The sequence below is a fragment of the Colletotrichum jinshuiense genome, chromosome 8 (assembly GCF_051148585.1).
Source record: "Colletotrichum jinshuiense chromosome 8, complete sequence".
Classification (NCBI taxonomy): Eukaryota; Fungi; Ascomycota; class Sordariomycetes; order Glomerellales; family Glomerellaceae; genus Colletotrichum; species Colletotrichum jinshuiense.
In genome coordinates, this window is record NC_139315.1 from 2,998,194 (window position 1) to 3,014,121 (window position 15,928).

Here is a 15,928-nt window from a genome sequence, read left to right on the forward strand (position 1 = left end):
TATAATAACTATATAAAACTAAAGTATAGTTATTTTCTATTTTTTATAGTTACATAGTATATATATAAAGGTAAGTATTTTTCAACTTATAAAACTTATTTATATAAAGCGTCTAAAGTATATTTAAGCGCTATTAATAGCTAGATTATAGAAGAATAGACTGTTTTATAGTGCTTACTAAAATATACTTCTTGCTATAGCCTATTAATTAAAGTTTTTATAACATTTTCTGCTAATAACAGGATTTATTAATCTTACACTTACTGTTTTAGGTATATTCACGTGTGCTAGACGTGTGATAGTACTTAGAAAGAAACAAGCTAGGTTGACCTTGAGATCACCCTGTGTTCCCGCCAGTATTGTAATTATCTTACACGCAGCCATACAGCCAGTGCTTGATGTCCGATGTCAAGTTGTTGATGTTGCATATCGCAAACCTAAACGAGAGATATCATGTGGACACGTTCCTTACCGCTCTTCCCCCAGTCATAACTCAATGAGGTGAATGGATTGGTCCAGACCAGTGAACAGATCATTTGGTGTGCCCCGCACTGTCCCACTTTCTCCAACTCTATCCGCATTGCCATGTCCTAACTCCGGATCCACATCGTGGTACGTGCAGTACAGTCTTCTGGTATCTCGCTGCCCCAATCTCCTGACTTTGAATTGGACGTTCTCTCTATTGGGCACCGATTACAATTATAGCGGTCAGGCGCAATCAGGAATCGCCCGGGGTCTCGACCGTTCTTGATTCATGACATAGCGCAAAGTACGTATTGAGCCCTGCGTTACCTATCATATTCCATTGCTGGATTCGTTGCGTCCAATGTGCTAACTGGACTGCCACCCCAATTAGTTGGAAACCCAAAGGGGCGGTATAACTGCTGGATGGCTTGAATCAGTATCCTTGGCTAGTGCCTCACGTAAACCTACGCCATTCTCCATCTAAGACGCCCGCATCCGCAAATATGACGAATCCTAAGAGCTGTGTGCAGCCAAGCATGCACCCTGCCTGGTGGTCGTCCCGGCTGTTTAATCTTGGCGTCGTGTCAATCAACTACTGACAGCCCAGAACCTGGATGATTGGTGGGCAGCGGGGACAAGACACTACTTAGGAGATAGGTTGGTCCCTAACCCAGCCTCCTCCACCTCCACAATCTGCCCCCCCTTCTTCTCCAAAACATCTTCACGTGTTGCAAACTAATCCGCGGGGAAGGCAAGTGACCAAACCACCACACCAGTTCCGACACCACCTGCATCCCACAAGGCGGTCGAACACCACCATTGCCAATTTATCATTCACCAACACCAGCATTGGCGGCGGCGGCGCGGCAGAAGCAATATACATGAGCCAACCCGTTAATTTGGTCAGACGGAACAAACAAACCAATATCTTACGCGGCTAACTTGGTCACCAAAATACCTTTCTTTCCCGCCAGCGTTAGCACAGTACCAACAAACAAAACCTGTTCTCTCATCTTGGCAACTCCATAAAAGACACCTCTCCTGCTCTCGCTTTTGCACACTCTATCACCAACCGTCGAGTTGATCTTCTTGCGAAGCATGGATATGCGATTCTGACTAAACACCGTCGCATTGTCAGTCTCCTGAGAGTCGCATAACCACCATCAGGCCAAGACCCGCCAACATGTCGTCCATCACCTCGCTGTTGACGGCGACGGCCACATCATCGGCCGCGCCAACTTCCAGCACCGGCGGGAGCAGAGCTCCTTCCCAAGGCGGTGTTATTGAGGGTGCAAATCCCTCGCACTACAACCCAAAGGATCCCATCACCATTTTCATTATCCAGGTCCGTATTTTCCCATATTCTTTACCCACTCATTACTCCTGACTAACGCTCGCTGTTAACTGTAGGCTGGACTCATCATCATTGTCTGCCATCTCCTACACTGGCCGTTGTCCAAAATCCGTCAACCACGAGTGATTGCAGAAGTTATTGGTGGAATTGTCCTGGGTCCCTCGGTTATGGGTCGCATCCCTGGGTTTCGCGCTGCCATATTCCCTACCGAGTCTATCCCGAACCTCACTCTAGTTGCCAATCTTGGTCTCGTTCTTTACCTCTTCCTCATCGGCCTAGAAACAGATGTCCGCTTCCTCGTCAGTAACTGGCGCGTCGCCACTTCCGTCGCATTCGCAGGCTTGGCCCTTCCTTTTGCCCTTGGCTGTGCTCTTGCTTGGGGGTTGTATAACGACTTTTCCGGCGATGAAGGCGTCATGCATATCGACTTTAGCATATATATGCTATTCATTGGCGTTGCCATTGCAATAACGGTAAAGTCAACCATTGCAGCACTCGCACTATTAAGCTGTGCTGGGTATTCGACTAACACCTGACATCTAGGCATTCCCTGTTCTCTGCCGAATACTGACAGAACTGAAACTGCTTGACACATCTGTTGGAGTCATTGTGCTTTCGGCTGGTGTTGCAAACGATGTCGTAGGTAAGTCTTATCACACGCCACACTGCATACCAAGGAGGACCACCCTGACGGCTTTCTAGGCTGGATTCTGCTTGCTCTTTGCGTTGCACTCGCCAACGCAGGAAATGGCCTCTCAGCTCTCTGGATTCTCCTAGCGTGTGTTGGCTACATGATCTTTCTCATGTACGCCGTCAGACCAGTATTGGTATGGGTACTGCGCCGGACTGGGAGTATCGAGAATGGGCCCTCGCAGAGCATGATTGCCCTGATTCTTCTGATTGCCCTTGCCTCGGCCTTTTTCACTGGCATTATTGGCGTACATGCTATCTTTGGTGGCTTCATGGTTGGCCTCATTCTCCCGCGAGAGAATGGGTTTGCCATTAAAGTCACTGAGAAGTTGGAAGACTTGATTGGCGCTCTCTTCCTGCCCTTGTACTTCACTCTTTCCGGATTAAACACCAACCTGGGGCTTTTGAACAGCGGTATTACTTGGGGATACGTCTTTGCCGTGACTTTGACCGCCTTCTTTACCAAGATCATTGGCGCTAGTGTCGCCGCTCGACTGAATGGTTTGGTATGGAGAGAGTCTTTCTCTATCGGAGCCTTGATGAGCTGTAAAGGTCTTGTCGAGTTGATTGTTCTCGTGAGTGTTCCTATTTCTTGCTTCGTGACAGCCAAAAAAAAATGTAAAAAGGTATAAAAACGCGCTAATCCGAGAGACAGAACATTGGCCTCCAAGCCAGAATCCTTAGCACCAGGACATTCACAATCTTCGTCGTCATGGCTCTCTTGACTACCTTTATCACCACTCCACTGACCTCGTTTCTGTACCCCCACTGGTACCAGAAGAAGCTTGAGGCTTGGAAGCGTGGTGAAATCGATTGGGATACTGGTGAAGCCATCTCAAACCACAGTGGCGGTACTGATGAAGTGGACTTTGCCAAGCCAACTAATGACCGCATCCAGCGCCTACTGGTATATCTTCGACTGGACAACATGCCGGCCCTACTCAATCTTGTTTCGCTGTTTGGCAAGCAGTCGCCTTCCAGCAGCCACTACATCGGCAATGACGAGAAGGGTGGAGTGCAGTCAGATACGGTTGGTTTGGCCTCGTCCAATGGTATCAAAGCCGTGCGGGCTCATGGCTTCCGCCTGCTACACCTTACTGACCGTGACTCTTCGGTGATGACTGTATCGCAGGTCGACGATTTCAGTCGGAACGATCCAGTGGTCAATATCTTCCGGACCGTGGGACAATTCCTGAAGGTTGCTGTTTCTGGCGAAGTTTCGATCATGCCTGAAACGCGCTTCGCGGAAGCTCTCCTGTCCAAATCATCTGATATCTCGTCCGATCTTGTTCTTGTTCCCTGGAGCGAAAGTGGCAGCTTAGTGGATTCCCAAGTTCCTTCGGCAGATGGCGCCAGCAACAAGCTTGCGTCGACATACACAGGATTCGCCAAATCGATCCTTGCTTCTACCGAGCACAACATAGGCATTTTCTTTCCTAAAGGTAGCGCGCCTCAGCCTGCCACTGACAATGGCCTTGATCGCGGTAAGCTCATGCGGGCTTACTCGTTCAGCGATATTCACCATGATATCCCGACCATCCCTGTCACAAACAAGTCTCATCACATTTTCATGCCATACTTCGGGGGTAACGACGACAAACTCGCTCTCAGACTGGTGTTGCAACTTTGCGAGAAGCACAATGCCACAGCAACAGTGGTGCACTATGCTCCGGCGGCCAGTCGCGAATCCCAAACTAACGACGTTGATTACTTTGGCTTTGTGTCGGCCCATACGCCTGCTGATGTGGTCTCGCGCGTCAAGTTTGAGACCTCATCTGCCAGCAATGCTATCGAGGCCGCCTCGAGCTATGCCGCTTCAGGCATTCGCACTGATTCGCGGGAGATCACCTGGCATAATCTGATTGTCCTGGGCCGCCGGATTACTGACAAACCCGTGGACGGGAGCTCCTCCATCAGGGTATCAGAAGAAATCAGGGAGTGCTTGGGATTGGCTGCCGGTGCCTTCATTGCATCTGGCGTAAAGGCAGACTTGCTAGTCGTCCAAGCCAAGGCTGCTACGAATTGATGATACCGCCGCCTGTGCCCCTATGTCATTAGCGTGGTCGCTAAATCTGTTGCCGGAGTTGCCAGTGCTTGAAATCGGGTCAAGCTGGCTGACTTTACATACGAACCCATGCATGTCAAGTAGTGTAGTAGTAGGGTTCGATGTTGTCACCATTGAGGGCTCGGCCGTCACGTGGTTGTCGATTTCACGATGTTCATGCATAATACCCAAATGATATATAATCTCGTCGTATTTTAGATTCTTGGCTGAGATGGAGTGACCGTCTAATCCCCAATTTCCTTGTGCGGTTGATTACGTTGTACCCATGATAATCATAATTCATTTGCCATGCTGATATGGTACAAGTTATGCCGTCTGCTCCCGCTCTTGAACTGCTTATTTTCTAGTATAGTCCCAGTTGAAACAAGTAACCGCCACGTTCAATATTTAATTCCCAAGCCAAAGAGCCATGCCCATGCGGCAGACCAGAACGCCACCCTTAACAAAAAACAAAACAGTGGAGAACGCCCTGGCTAATGAAGAAAAAATGAAGCGAATGGATTTCGTTGATGCCGACTTTGTCAGTGTCGTCTTCGTCCACCACTACCGTGACTAGTAGCGTGGCTACCACTGTGACCAGCACCGCCGCTGCTACTGCGGCGATTCGCTGTATTGACGGCGGGCTGCATGACAAAGTTGCGAATGCCCATCTCACATGCTTGACGTAACGCTTGATGCCGCATGCCGCCCTTCATGTTGGTGGCCTTGTGACCGACAAATGTATCGACAAGGGCGGCGCCAAGGGCAGCTGTGGCCACACGCGTGCCTTTCTCACCAATCCAGGGTCCGGGTTCGTTCCGCATTTGAAGAGCCGCCTGACTTCCGACTCTAAAGGCAGTTTGAGCAGCTTCGCCCAAGGCGGCATACCCCACCGCAGATTTGGCTCGGGGCCGAGTGCCCCCTGAGGCACCGCCTCCCATTGCACCATTTCTGGGCATGGACCGGCCTCTGGCAGAGCGTTGCCCCGTAGGCTGGACGTATCGGTCGGGGGAGCCATTCCCCCAGCGACCGCGACCCTGGGAAGCATGATCCCTCTGATGGGACCGGAGGTCAGAATCGTAGTTGGCATACCGGCCTCGATTTGTGTCACTGCCCCGGCGAGGGACACCCTCGTAGTCAGCGTAGCGCGGTTGTCTTTTGTCACCTCCACGCGGCTCGTCATCATAATCTTGATATCGGGAACGGTATGGCTCGGCAGTACGGGGGTCGGCGGACTCGTGGTCGGCGTATCGGGGACGTCGTTTATCGCTTTGACGAGGGTCCGGTTCAAAATCGGAATACTTGTTGCGCCTTGTATCACTTGTTCGCGGCGGATGGTATGCATGTTGTCGCTCGCGACCGCGACGAGAGGCCGGTTCGTACGCGTTAAAGTCGTTGTAGTTATTAGCGGCACGGGGGTAGACATCGGTGGAACGACCGTGGCTTCGTGCACGGCTGGCAGGTGCTCCATCATCGTAGTAACGGGTTTTGTGACTCTTGCGATCTTGCGTCGATTCTGAGTGAGGCACGTAGATGTCTGGTTCAGTTTCCTTGCGGTATTTGCGGCTCTCGCGGTGTTCTCTGGGCACGGGACCCCGCTCATAGTCGTCGTAGGCAGTAGCAGTGGCGGCGGGTTCCGACCTGTTGCGACGGCGGGCACCAGGGCTGCGACCGCGAGGGGGATTTTGGTCGTATAAGTCAGCGGCAGGATCGTAGGCGCGACTATAGGACTCGTATGAATCCGGATCGACGTCAATTCCTCGACGATGAGGGCGGCCCATTATTGTCCAGGATCGTCGTCTGTAAGGCTAGGAATGGTAGAAGATGAACGAGGAGGTGTGAGGCGGGAGGAGAAAGATGTTACTAGTGGATGGGGAGATATAAGGGGCGCGGAGTCAGCCATGCCAGGAAAAATATGAGAAGAGTAATGTCATGGAGGGAGGGGAGCTTGGGTCGTGTATATAACAGTCACGAAGGCAGCCTTGATCGATAAAGAGGGACGGGGGGGGAGGGGTGTGGCAGGGAGAGTGGTGGGTTGGTTGGTAGGTCAGGCATATGACCCAAGAGATTGGATGAGAGGGAAAGCAACCAGTGGGTTGAAGAGCAGACAAGACGACGCGCCAGAGACCGGGAGTAAGACCGGACGGGTTTGACGAGGATAGCGTCACACGCAGGCAGGCGATCGGCTGACCGCTGAAGTTTTGCGGGGGGTTTGGTGGATGCGGGTCTTCGAGGGGCCCCAATCCCGTGCATGCACCCAGGGCTCGTCGCCTCACTGGGAGGATCCTTGGGTCCAGTGCCAGCCGGTCAGTGCCAATGACAGGGCGCTGAAGGGAGAAGTGACGGAGTATGGCAATGGCAGTTTGTCTATAGCATTATGTAGACACCTCAGCAAAGCCTGCCTGTGCTTATAATAGGGCAAACTTGAGTGACTCGTTGTACTGCCAAATTGTGGTTTTGCACTGGAAGTCAGTCTACTATAACAGTCTTGCCATGTCTTGGAGTGAGGAATCCATGCGAAGCATTGCACCAAGCAAGAATACAGCAGGGGAGTGACAGCAGGGCAGCGGTGCCGGCAGCACGCTAGATGCGTTGGTTGGCGAATGGAGCGAATGAAAAGCTTCATTTCCGAGGTTGACAACTGGGGTTACAGAACGAGGACCCAGTACAATGATATGCAGGGTCCAGCTTATGACGTCATATGAGGTAAGCCCCGCGTTCAGTGTCTAGCTTTGTTGCTAACGAATCCCCATCCGCAGCCACCTCATCTCACTTCTCGCCATCGCCATCGCCATTGCCCTCACCCGTCCAACGTATCGCATCGCAGCACTGCGCAAACACTGCAGCGCCGCCTGGATGGTTAGCCACTCACACCATACCTCATACATCACCGCACAGCACAACGCAGCAATACAAATGTGCCTGGAACCCTGCTCTGTACCGCGAAGCCTCTGATAATTAGGGCTCCAACATTCGACCTAATTCCCACCCTTTCCCCCATCCAATTAGCATGGCTTCGTACAGAAGGCCTGCGCTAGTTACGGATCAAACGATGATGCGCGCATTCAGTCACATCATCAGGCGAGACCCTTCAATATACACGCATTTTCGCACGCGGCCTCTCCTGTACGCGCCTCCTGCGCGCTTCCTGTGTGGCAGGATGCGGTAATCTTGAGCCTATCGCCCGCCTCCCTCTTCCGTCATGCAGGACCTCCGTGCCAATGATCACAACAGCGGCATTTGCAGCCAGTTCTTCTAAGGTGGCCTGGGAGATATTCAAATTTCTGCTGCAGCCAATACTAGACGCTGGCTATTTCCCCCCGTTGCCACTGTCCGTCCGGCTGTTACCGATGACGCTGTTTTCTCATCACAGTAGGGTCGGTCCTGTCCTTCTTAATATTTCGAGGTGGCTGCGTGCCGAACTCTACGATCTCTGGCGATGGGTTTTCAATACGTTCAATGACATGCTTCCATGGTGCGCAATCAGTCCCATTCAAATTGGTTTGGCCTTTGCCACCGCCGCTCGTTGGTAGTATAAGCCGTAGCACCTCTCGTTGTGATTCTGACATTAAACATTGACAAGAAGCGATGACTGTTGTCATTATTGTCGATTTGGTAGCATAACATCGATTGACCCGAACAAGTTAAGTTCCATCCGAGTTAGCCCCACTGAGGGCACTGGGAATAGTTATTACTGAGGTGCTTGCCGGCTGATATCGGGATTGCATAGGCATTTGTTGTCACGATACTGCCGTCAGCCCTACTGCATTCAACAATGACGGTGCTGTTACTAAACAAACGGCTCGGTGCATATAAAGAGGCCAGTAGAGAGGCAGAGCAAGCTGGTATGAGATCATCAGCTGCCGAACCACCAACCCAAATCTGACCCATTGTATCATCTCCGATTGATTCACATTGCCCGGAGATCGGCGAGACATCGTAGCAGCCTTGCAAAATCACCCGGTTGGCAGACACAGTTGCCCCAACGCACCGCATGTCAATATATTTGCGGTAGGGCTGTGTTGGTAGCTTGGTTCCCCCTCCTCCTGGCTAGTGATGCATTATATGACTAGGTTGCCGTCCACCCTACCCCTACGAACTCTACTGAATGAAGCTTGAGTAGTACATAGCGTTCAGCTCTGACTTTGGGCCACAGTCGAAGCTGCTAGTCGCACAATTATCCCAGTCCCTGTGGTCACCTCTGTGCTTGCACGGATTAGCCGTGCGACAAAAGCAAGTTGTGGTCCGCGATGCCATGGTACTAATCGAGCGCGACCAAGCGAACGTACGGATTCGATACCGGTGTTTGATTGATGATCCCAACGATAAATACTGTACAAGTGCCAATTTGGTGTCGTGTCACGCGACAGTACCTTGAAAGGCTGCCCAGCTGCGAAGTGGGGGAGTCCTGGATATGTATAATCACGATAGCCATGCTCGAGAACTACAAGACATCAATATCCGTCGGTTCCCCCCGCCTGTCCTTGGCCCTTCTCCTGAGAAACCCGGAGTTCGGATGTATTCCGACGATTAAGTTTGTGCGGTGTCGCCCATTGTCAATCGCAGACATGGATGCCGGTATCGATAGCGAGAAGTCAACAAGCCTAGTGCTGGCATTTCTGCCCAGTCACATGGATCTGCCGACAAAGATGCGGCGCAGCAACCACGACAACCGTGGCATGGAATGTGGCCATTGGTTTTCCAATTACTGTTGGCGTATGGCAGCTGAGGCGCCAGTCATCGGGGAAGCGAATCATTAACCCCTCGAGAGACAGCCATGGGCAGCATTATGTTGGTGATCGCAACGACGTCAATTCTTCTGATGCCGGGTCCCGCGATCAAGCTGATCTCAAGCATAGGGCCATTGCGCATACGCTCCCCAATGTCTCCATCGAGCTAAGAGTCGCCCATCGGTTTGCCTTCCTTCATTGTGCCTTTCGATTATTGATTATCCCTCGATTGCCTCCAAGCAAGGCCGATAAGATACAAAGGCTCAGTCACGTATCACTTGTACCGGTGTGTCTCCACCCGGGAAGCGGTGGAGAAAGGCATGGCTTCTCCGGCTGCCTTCCGTAGGCCGGATCCGAGCCGCGGTTACAGCCAAGGTGATGTGTTATTGTTGTCGACCAGAATTATGGTGGATGTGAGAAATGGGCATTAAGCAGATACGCAGGCACTCTGTTGTCTGTGAGGTTGGCCATCGGAGCCCCCTTGTCAAACGTTATGTGAGGGGAAATTGCGCCTCAAACCAACTGCGGCTTGGTGATAACAGCTGGCCAGTCGGTTATCCGTCGTTCTGCTTGTCATCATCGCCGCCACAACCAAGTCGGCATAAGGTATTTGTTTCATTTCACGACGTCCGAAATTGTGACCGCGAAATGAACATTGATTGGTTGGTCAATGCCGATCACAGACATTCCGCCCCGGGCGCCATTATCTTCAGCAATTTCCGCACACGAAAAAACGGGCTCAAGATAAGGAAACACCCGTTCGGGGCATGTGTCCGGCGCCCTCTACCTGTGGAATTCTGCCCTGTCATATGTTTGCGATTATTTAGTGTTTGCACCTGACTGCTTGGGTTAGGCATTACATGGGACGGACAGTAGAAATGAAGTTGCCATCCGATTATAAACAGATGGTCCATGGCAGGGAAGTCGCGACGCATGGGCACCGTCTCAAGACAGATTCGAAGCATTGGAGAGTGACACCCAATGATGTTTTAGGTGTGCGGTGCTAAGGTACCGTGCAACGACAGCACCTCGCACTGCAGAATGCAGCTCGTCAACTGTGTTCAAAGGTGCGGTCGCTCAGCTAATTTGTGTTGGGATGAACCACGGTAGGTAAGCTTATGGCGACTCGTATCACGCAAGTCCTGATCTGCAATGAGCACCGTGGATGATGCACCGCGGTTTGCACTTGTACAACATGTGAACTAGAAAATAGCCACAAGAGCAAAGTTTGCATTAGGCAGTTCAACAAACTAAGTGCACAGATTCGCAGCCCGCCGCATTTGAAGAAAAGCTGCATCAGTCAGTCGCTAATGAATATTGTTACGGTGTTGTCGTATGGCATACTATGCCACTGACGGCTGCCACTTCTCTCCGTCGGCCAGGTCAAGCAGGCGGGCAGCGCGGACAACAAGGAATGGCTACTGGATGGAGTTGACCGGCTATCGTTTGCGGACAAGATGCCATTAGTACTTTGGCTGAACGGGAATCGGCTCTGGCAAGAGAAGCCCCGTCGTGCCTATCTTAATCGGTTCGGTTCCTTATTGTACTTTCCGGGGCTTTGACTTGGGCGGGGAAGCCGGGCAGCTGGTTCTGGTCCTCGTATGGTGGGTGGTGTGGTGGTGATGCACTAGTGCCGTTATCCCCCCTACTATGCACCTCTCAATTCGTGGGGGTGGGCCAAAGCGAACTGCGCTGGCAATTGCAATTGGAATGGGAATCCGCGGCAGGGTAGGCCGGGGGTTTCCTATCGCCCAGACAAGTGGCAAATGCCAGGCTGGGTGAAGGCGGCTGAAGTAAGCTGCACGTATCTGCCCGATCGATGGAGTGGACCGGACCGGGTGATTTGTGCTATCCGTGATTCGCTATCGTCCGCAAATCCAGACCTTGGGTTTGGTAGTGGTAGTGGCAGATACGCCGCTATCTGGGGTGGGCCATGTGGGAAAGGGCGACAAAGGGGCTCTCCGGATCCCGATGGAGGGGCTGAGTGGCTCAACACTGCTCCGGCCGAGCGCAAACTGGAACAATGCTAAGAAACAGAAGCGCCCAAGGCAAGACATTGCGCAACGGTGGACGTAGCCGGCTTGGCGAGGTTCGGGACGTGGCATATGGCCTATGGCCATTTGTGTCTTACATCCAAGGTGAGCTTGGCTGTTTGGTGATGTGAGAGGAGGCTACAATAATTGATGGAATTTTGGAGGGTAGGCTGACGGAGAGACTCCACGAGGTGGTGCTGGCCGATAGCGCTTGTCAGACGGCGCTAGAGAAGGAGAAATACGACAAAGAAGCGAGGATTGGATGTTGCAAAGCCGGACCATTCATTGTCCAGACCTCCAGCGACGTTATCGCAGGTCGCAGATACGGCCCCGCCCGGTCGCGGATGCTGAGCCTGAGAACGGACTAGCGTCGGGTGGCTCAAACCAATCAGCCTCATCAATCACACCCGCCTCCGAAGCTGACAACCGGAGGTCCTGGGGTCTGGGGGTCCCTATTTGGGCAGTTTGAAGTTCAATTGGGTACGTACAGAGAGAGGTACCTACTCCTCAACATGCTCAGGAAAAGGTGCAGCCGACGATCGAACGCCCGACCCCACTTTCTCTGCAGAGAAGACAGCGGGAAGGGACGTGGCATGGAAAGGGAGAGAAAGGAGAGAGAAATACGGCCAGGCAACCGAGAATAGAAAGACGAAAGGGGAAGGGGGAGGTGAAAAAAGAAAAGATGCTGTAACGTTCAGCTGTTCCATTTTTGCTTGGATGCAGTAGCTGGTGTCGCAACGGAACATGCTGCAGCAAGGCGAATTATTACCTGAGGCATGGGTCAAGTGAGGAGGGTAAGAGGGTGGCAGGTAGGTATAGAAGCCAAGGTCCCTTAATTAAGAACGAGCTGCTCACCGACCCAAGGTTCCCTGCTTTAGCCTTGCAGTTTCCGCATCTTAAAGCTGCCCAGCTAGCCAGTAATTAACCTGACTCTTCTCCATACCTTATTCAATGTGGGTAGGTATCCGCAACTTACTCTGCCTTGCTCACAGTCATTTGTAGCCATGTCTTCTCTCAATGGGGGGGGGGGGCCTTCTTCCTCCCAGGTGCCAGCCCCTGCCCTACCTACCCAGGACCCATCCGTCTGCACGCACTTTTGTTACGACGTGGACGCGTCTTTTTTGGTCTTCGGCCGCGGACCTATGTGGGAAATCAATCTGCTAAGATTTCCCCTCGCAGACATGTTGCCCGGCATGCCCACTCTAGACAACCATTTCACTTTGAGGTCGCCCGACCTGTGTATCCATATCATCCCTGCTTACCTGGAGCTGCATGCGTACTGACCTGCGCATTTCTTAAGCGCCATCTCTCTCTTCCTCATCCTGTCGCACTCTTCATGCTTCGCCATCTCACATGCCCTGTGCATAGTATGCTCTCCTTGGATGGCGTTTCTGTGGCGTCCGGCAATGCGCATTTCTGACGTGACATGGCAAAAAGAAACTGAACGAGATCGAACAACGTTCCTAGCCGCAAAGAAGACGCACCGACCGGGCAGAGCTTGACCACCCCGGCCCTCCATTCGATGCCCGCCTAGCGGTAGAAGTTCTTCCTCGGCTTCCCACTTGGCCGTGACTGAAGTCAGCAAGGTCAAGTTGTCATCAAGCCAGTCATGTCGTGTCGTATCGCTGATTACCTTGGATACCTGCGCTCTACTGCTTCTGCTAGGCCCCCGTGCGATTTGGCATGCCGTGCCGCCATCCCCACCATCCCACCATCCATCTTGTCGATGCATCCAACTCCACACAGATGGTATGTTTTAAAGTGCTTGTAGCTGAGAGAAGAGTATGGTAGGAATAGCCCAGTCCAGTCTCTTCGGTAACTGGCTTACGGCGCCACCTCCCCTTGGCCCCCCGGAGGCGCGGCGCTGCGCTGCAAAAGGCGTTCCATCGCCATATAGCCGTACCACGCACTAAACACGTTCCCTGACACTACATTGCATGCGAGAAATTTTTGACTAGGATAAGGGCTTCGCGCTAGTCTTCGGACCGGGGGGGCCTTGGTCTCGCCTTCGCCTATCCACATCCACATCTCTTCCAGAATGAACAGCAACTGGATCCCCTCGACATCCCGTCCCATCCCATCTGGGCCAGCTCCTTGGCCTGCAAAGTACAGTCTAGGTCCTTGTGCTTGACTCCTGGTACTGGGAACTGGTGCAGTTGCCATGCCGCCAGTGATCCACGCCAGTGCCCCATCGTGGACTGGTCCCCGATGATCCAGCAAATGATAATCCTTTCTACTAATAAATAATGGCTCGAGATTTTCTTTGATAACGCGACTGGCCATTGTCATTCGCCTCTGCCTCTGCCTCTGGTGCCCATATCGGTGCGTGCCGGGCATTGATAAAACCATCCACCGTTCCGCCCCTCGGTCTTCATGTCGTCTCTCTAGGCCTGTCCTCCGTCCTTCTTCGTCGCCGTCGTCGCGAGCTTTAGTCGCAGCCTCATTGGCCTTCCTCCTCTCCCCTGCCTCTTGTTACAAAAGCACCTAAAGCTTGCCCTGTCTTGCTTTGCTTGCTTTTGCAACTCATCGCCAGCATCTATTTCTGTCTGGACTGAGTCATAAACCCGTGCCCACCAAGCCGACTAATCTTTCGTCACAAAAAAAAACCCCCCGGGTTTCCTTTATTACTTGGACTCTCTCATCGTTCCAAATATCGTTCGGGTTTTTTTGTGTGTGCAAAATGGGGTGGGTTCAAACCGTTTGCAAAATGGAGTGGGTTCAAACCACAAATGCCAAGATCGCCGCCGGCCCGGTCGGTCGGTGGTTCCAGCTTGAAGGCTCCGGTCATGTAAGTACCTTCCGGATGCCTCGCGGTATGCGCAGTAATCGCTGACAGCAGGAAAAGCCTCGTGAGCGTAAGGGCTCGCTGTTCTTCACCGAGCTCCGTGCCGGCCTCGTCGCCTTCTTCGCCATGGCCTACATTATCGCTGTCAACTCCTCCATCGTAGCTGACTCAGGTGGTACCTGCGTTTGTCCGCGCACTGAGGCCGATTTCACCTGCGACGCAGACCAAGACTACATGCTGTGTGTTGCCGAGGTCAAGCGTGATATCGTCACCGCTACCGCCGCCATCTCGTCTCTAGCAACCTTTTTTATGGGTCTCCTCGCCAACCTGCCTGTTGGCGTCGCCCCGGGTATGGGTCTCAACGCCTATTTCGCCTACTCCGTCGTTGGTTACCACGGAACCGGCTCCGTGCCCTACGAAGTCGCCCTCACCGCCATCTTCATCGAGGGCTTCATCTTTTTTGGTCTTGCTTTGCTCGGTATGCGTCAATGGCTCGTCCGTGCCATCCCTCGTTCCATCAAGCTCGCCACCGGTGTCGGTATCGGCCTCTTCCTCACCATCATCGGTCTCACCTACAGCGAAGGCATCGGCTTGATTGTGGGCGCCACCTCGACTCCTCTCGAGCTCGCTGGCTGTGTACAAAGCGAGCTGGTTGACGGCGTGTGTCCCTCTTCGACTAAGATGCGCAACCCGACCATGTGGATCGGTATTTTCTGCGGTGGTATCCTAACCGTTATGCTCATGATGTACCGCTTTAAGGGCGCCATTCTTGCCGGCATCATTCTCGTCAGCATCATCTCCTGGCCGCGAAACACTGTTGTTACCTACTTCCCCAACACCGCTATTGGTGATTCCAACTTCGACTTCTTCAGGAAGGTTGTCGACTTTCACCCCATCCAGAGGACCCTCAATGTTCAGGAGTGGAATGTCTCAGGGTATAGTGGCGCCTTCGGTCTCGCTCTTGTCACCTTCTTGTACGTCGATATCTTCGATTGTACCGGTACCTTGTACTCCATGGCTCAATTCGCCAATCTCATTGACGAGGAGACTCAGGATTTCGAGGGCTCATCTGTCGCCTACATGGTTGATGCCCTCAGTATTTCCATTGGCGCCCTGTTCGGAACACCTCCCGTTACGGCCTTTGTAGAGTCTGGAGCTGGTATTTCTGAAGGTGGCAAGACTGGACTGACTGCCATATCGACGGGCATTTGCTTTTTCATTTCCATCTTCTTCGCTCCCCTCTTCGCATCCATCCCCCCGTGGGCAACTGGCTGTGTGTTGATCCTTGTCGGATCCATGATGGCCCGGGCTGTTACGGAAATCAACTGGAGATATATGGGCGATGCTATACCCGCCTTTATCACACTTGCTCTGATGCCCTTCACCTACTCTATTGCCGACGGGTTGATTGGTGGTGTTTGCAGTTATATTCTCATCAATGGCCTCGTCTTGGTCATCGAGAAGGCATCTGGCGGCCGCATCGTTCCTCACAACAAGCACGAGAGGGACCCTTGGACCTGGCATATTCCTGGCGGTATCCTGCCGCCTTGGGTCCGCCGTCTGTTCAGGGGAAAGAAGGACTTCTGGCGTGCTGATGAACCCAGAGCTCTCGGTAACGTCGCTGAGGAGCCCCAGCCCCTCGAGAAGACAGTCAGCTCGGAGCAGGGTGGTTCCGTGACTGGAAAGGACAAGGCTGTCGGAGAGACCATCTCTCCGAAAGGTGATAAATCATCCTAGATGAGAAAGAGTGATCATCTTGAAAGGATTATTTGAGGGGCCATCGTGTGGATGTCACATTGGTTGGATATGATAGGATACCCGAATGAG

At 52.6% G+C, this 15,928-nt stretch overlaps 3 protein-coding genes across 3 annotated transcripts; 2 read left to right on the forward strand and 1 right to left on the reverse strand.

The window, feature by feature from the left end:
- Positions 1–1,648: 1,648 nt before the first annotated feature.
- EsH8_VIII_000801 (Sodium/hydrogen exchanger family-domain-containing protein) lies at positions 1,649–4,535 on the forward strand (the record flags this gene model as incomplete). The annotated part of the gene is made up of 5 exons (XM_083269843.1): positions 1,649–1,810; positions 1,876–2,292; positions 2,363–2,462; positions 2,522–3,084; positions 3,165–4,535. The coding sequence occupies 5 exons, from the start codon at positions 1,649–1,651 to the stop codon at positions 4,533–4,535; spliced, it is 2,613 nt and encodes an 870-aa protein (XP_083129611.1).
- A 560-nt stretch (positions 4,536–5,095) lies between these two features.
- EsH8_VIII_000802 (uncharacterized protein) lies at positions 5,096–6,334 on the reverse strand (the record flags this gene model as incomplete). Its single annotated transcript, XM_083269844.1, has 1 exon — positions 5,096–6,334. One exon carries the CDS (start codon positions 6,332–6,334, stop codon positions 5,096–5,098), a length of 1,239 nt encoding a protein of 412 aa, XP_083129612.1.
- Positions 6,335–14,023: 7,689 nt separating this feature from the next.
- EsH8_VIII_000803 (NCS2 family permease) lies at positions 14,024–15,838 on the forward strand (the record flags this gene model as incomplete). The annotated part of the gene is made up of 2 exons (XM_083269845.1): positions 14,024–14,104; positions 14,156–15,838. The coding sequence occupies 2 exons, from the start codon at positions 14,024–14,026 to the stop codon at positions 15,836–15,838; spliced, it is 1,764 nt and encodes a 587-aa protein (XP_083129613.1).
- Between the last annotated feature and the right edge of the window lie 90 nt (positions 15,839–15,928).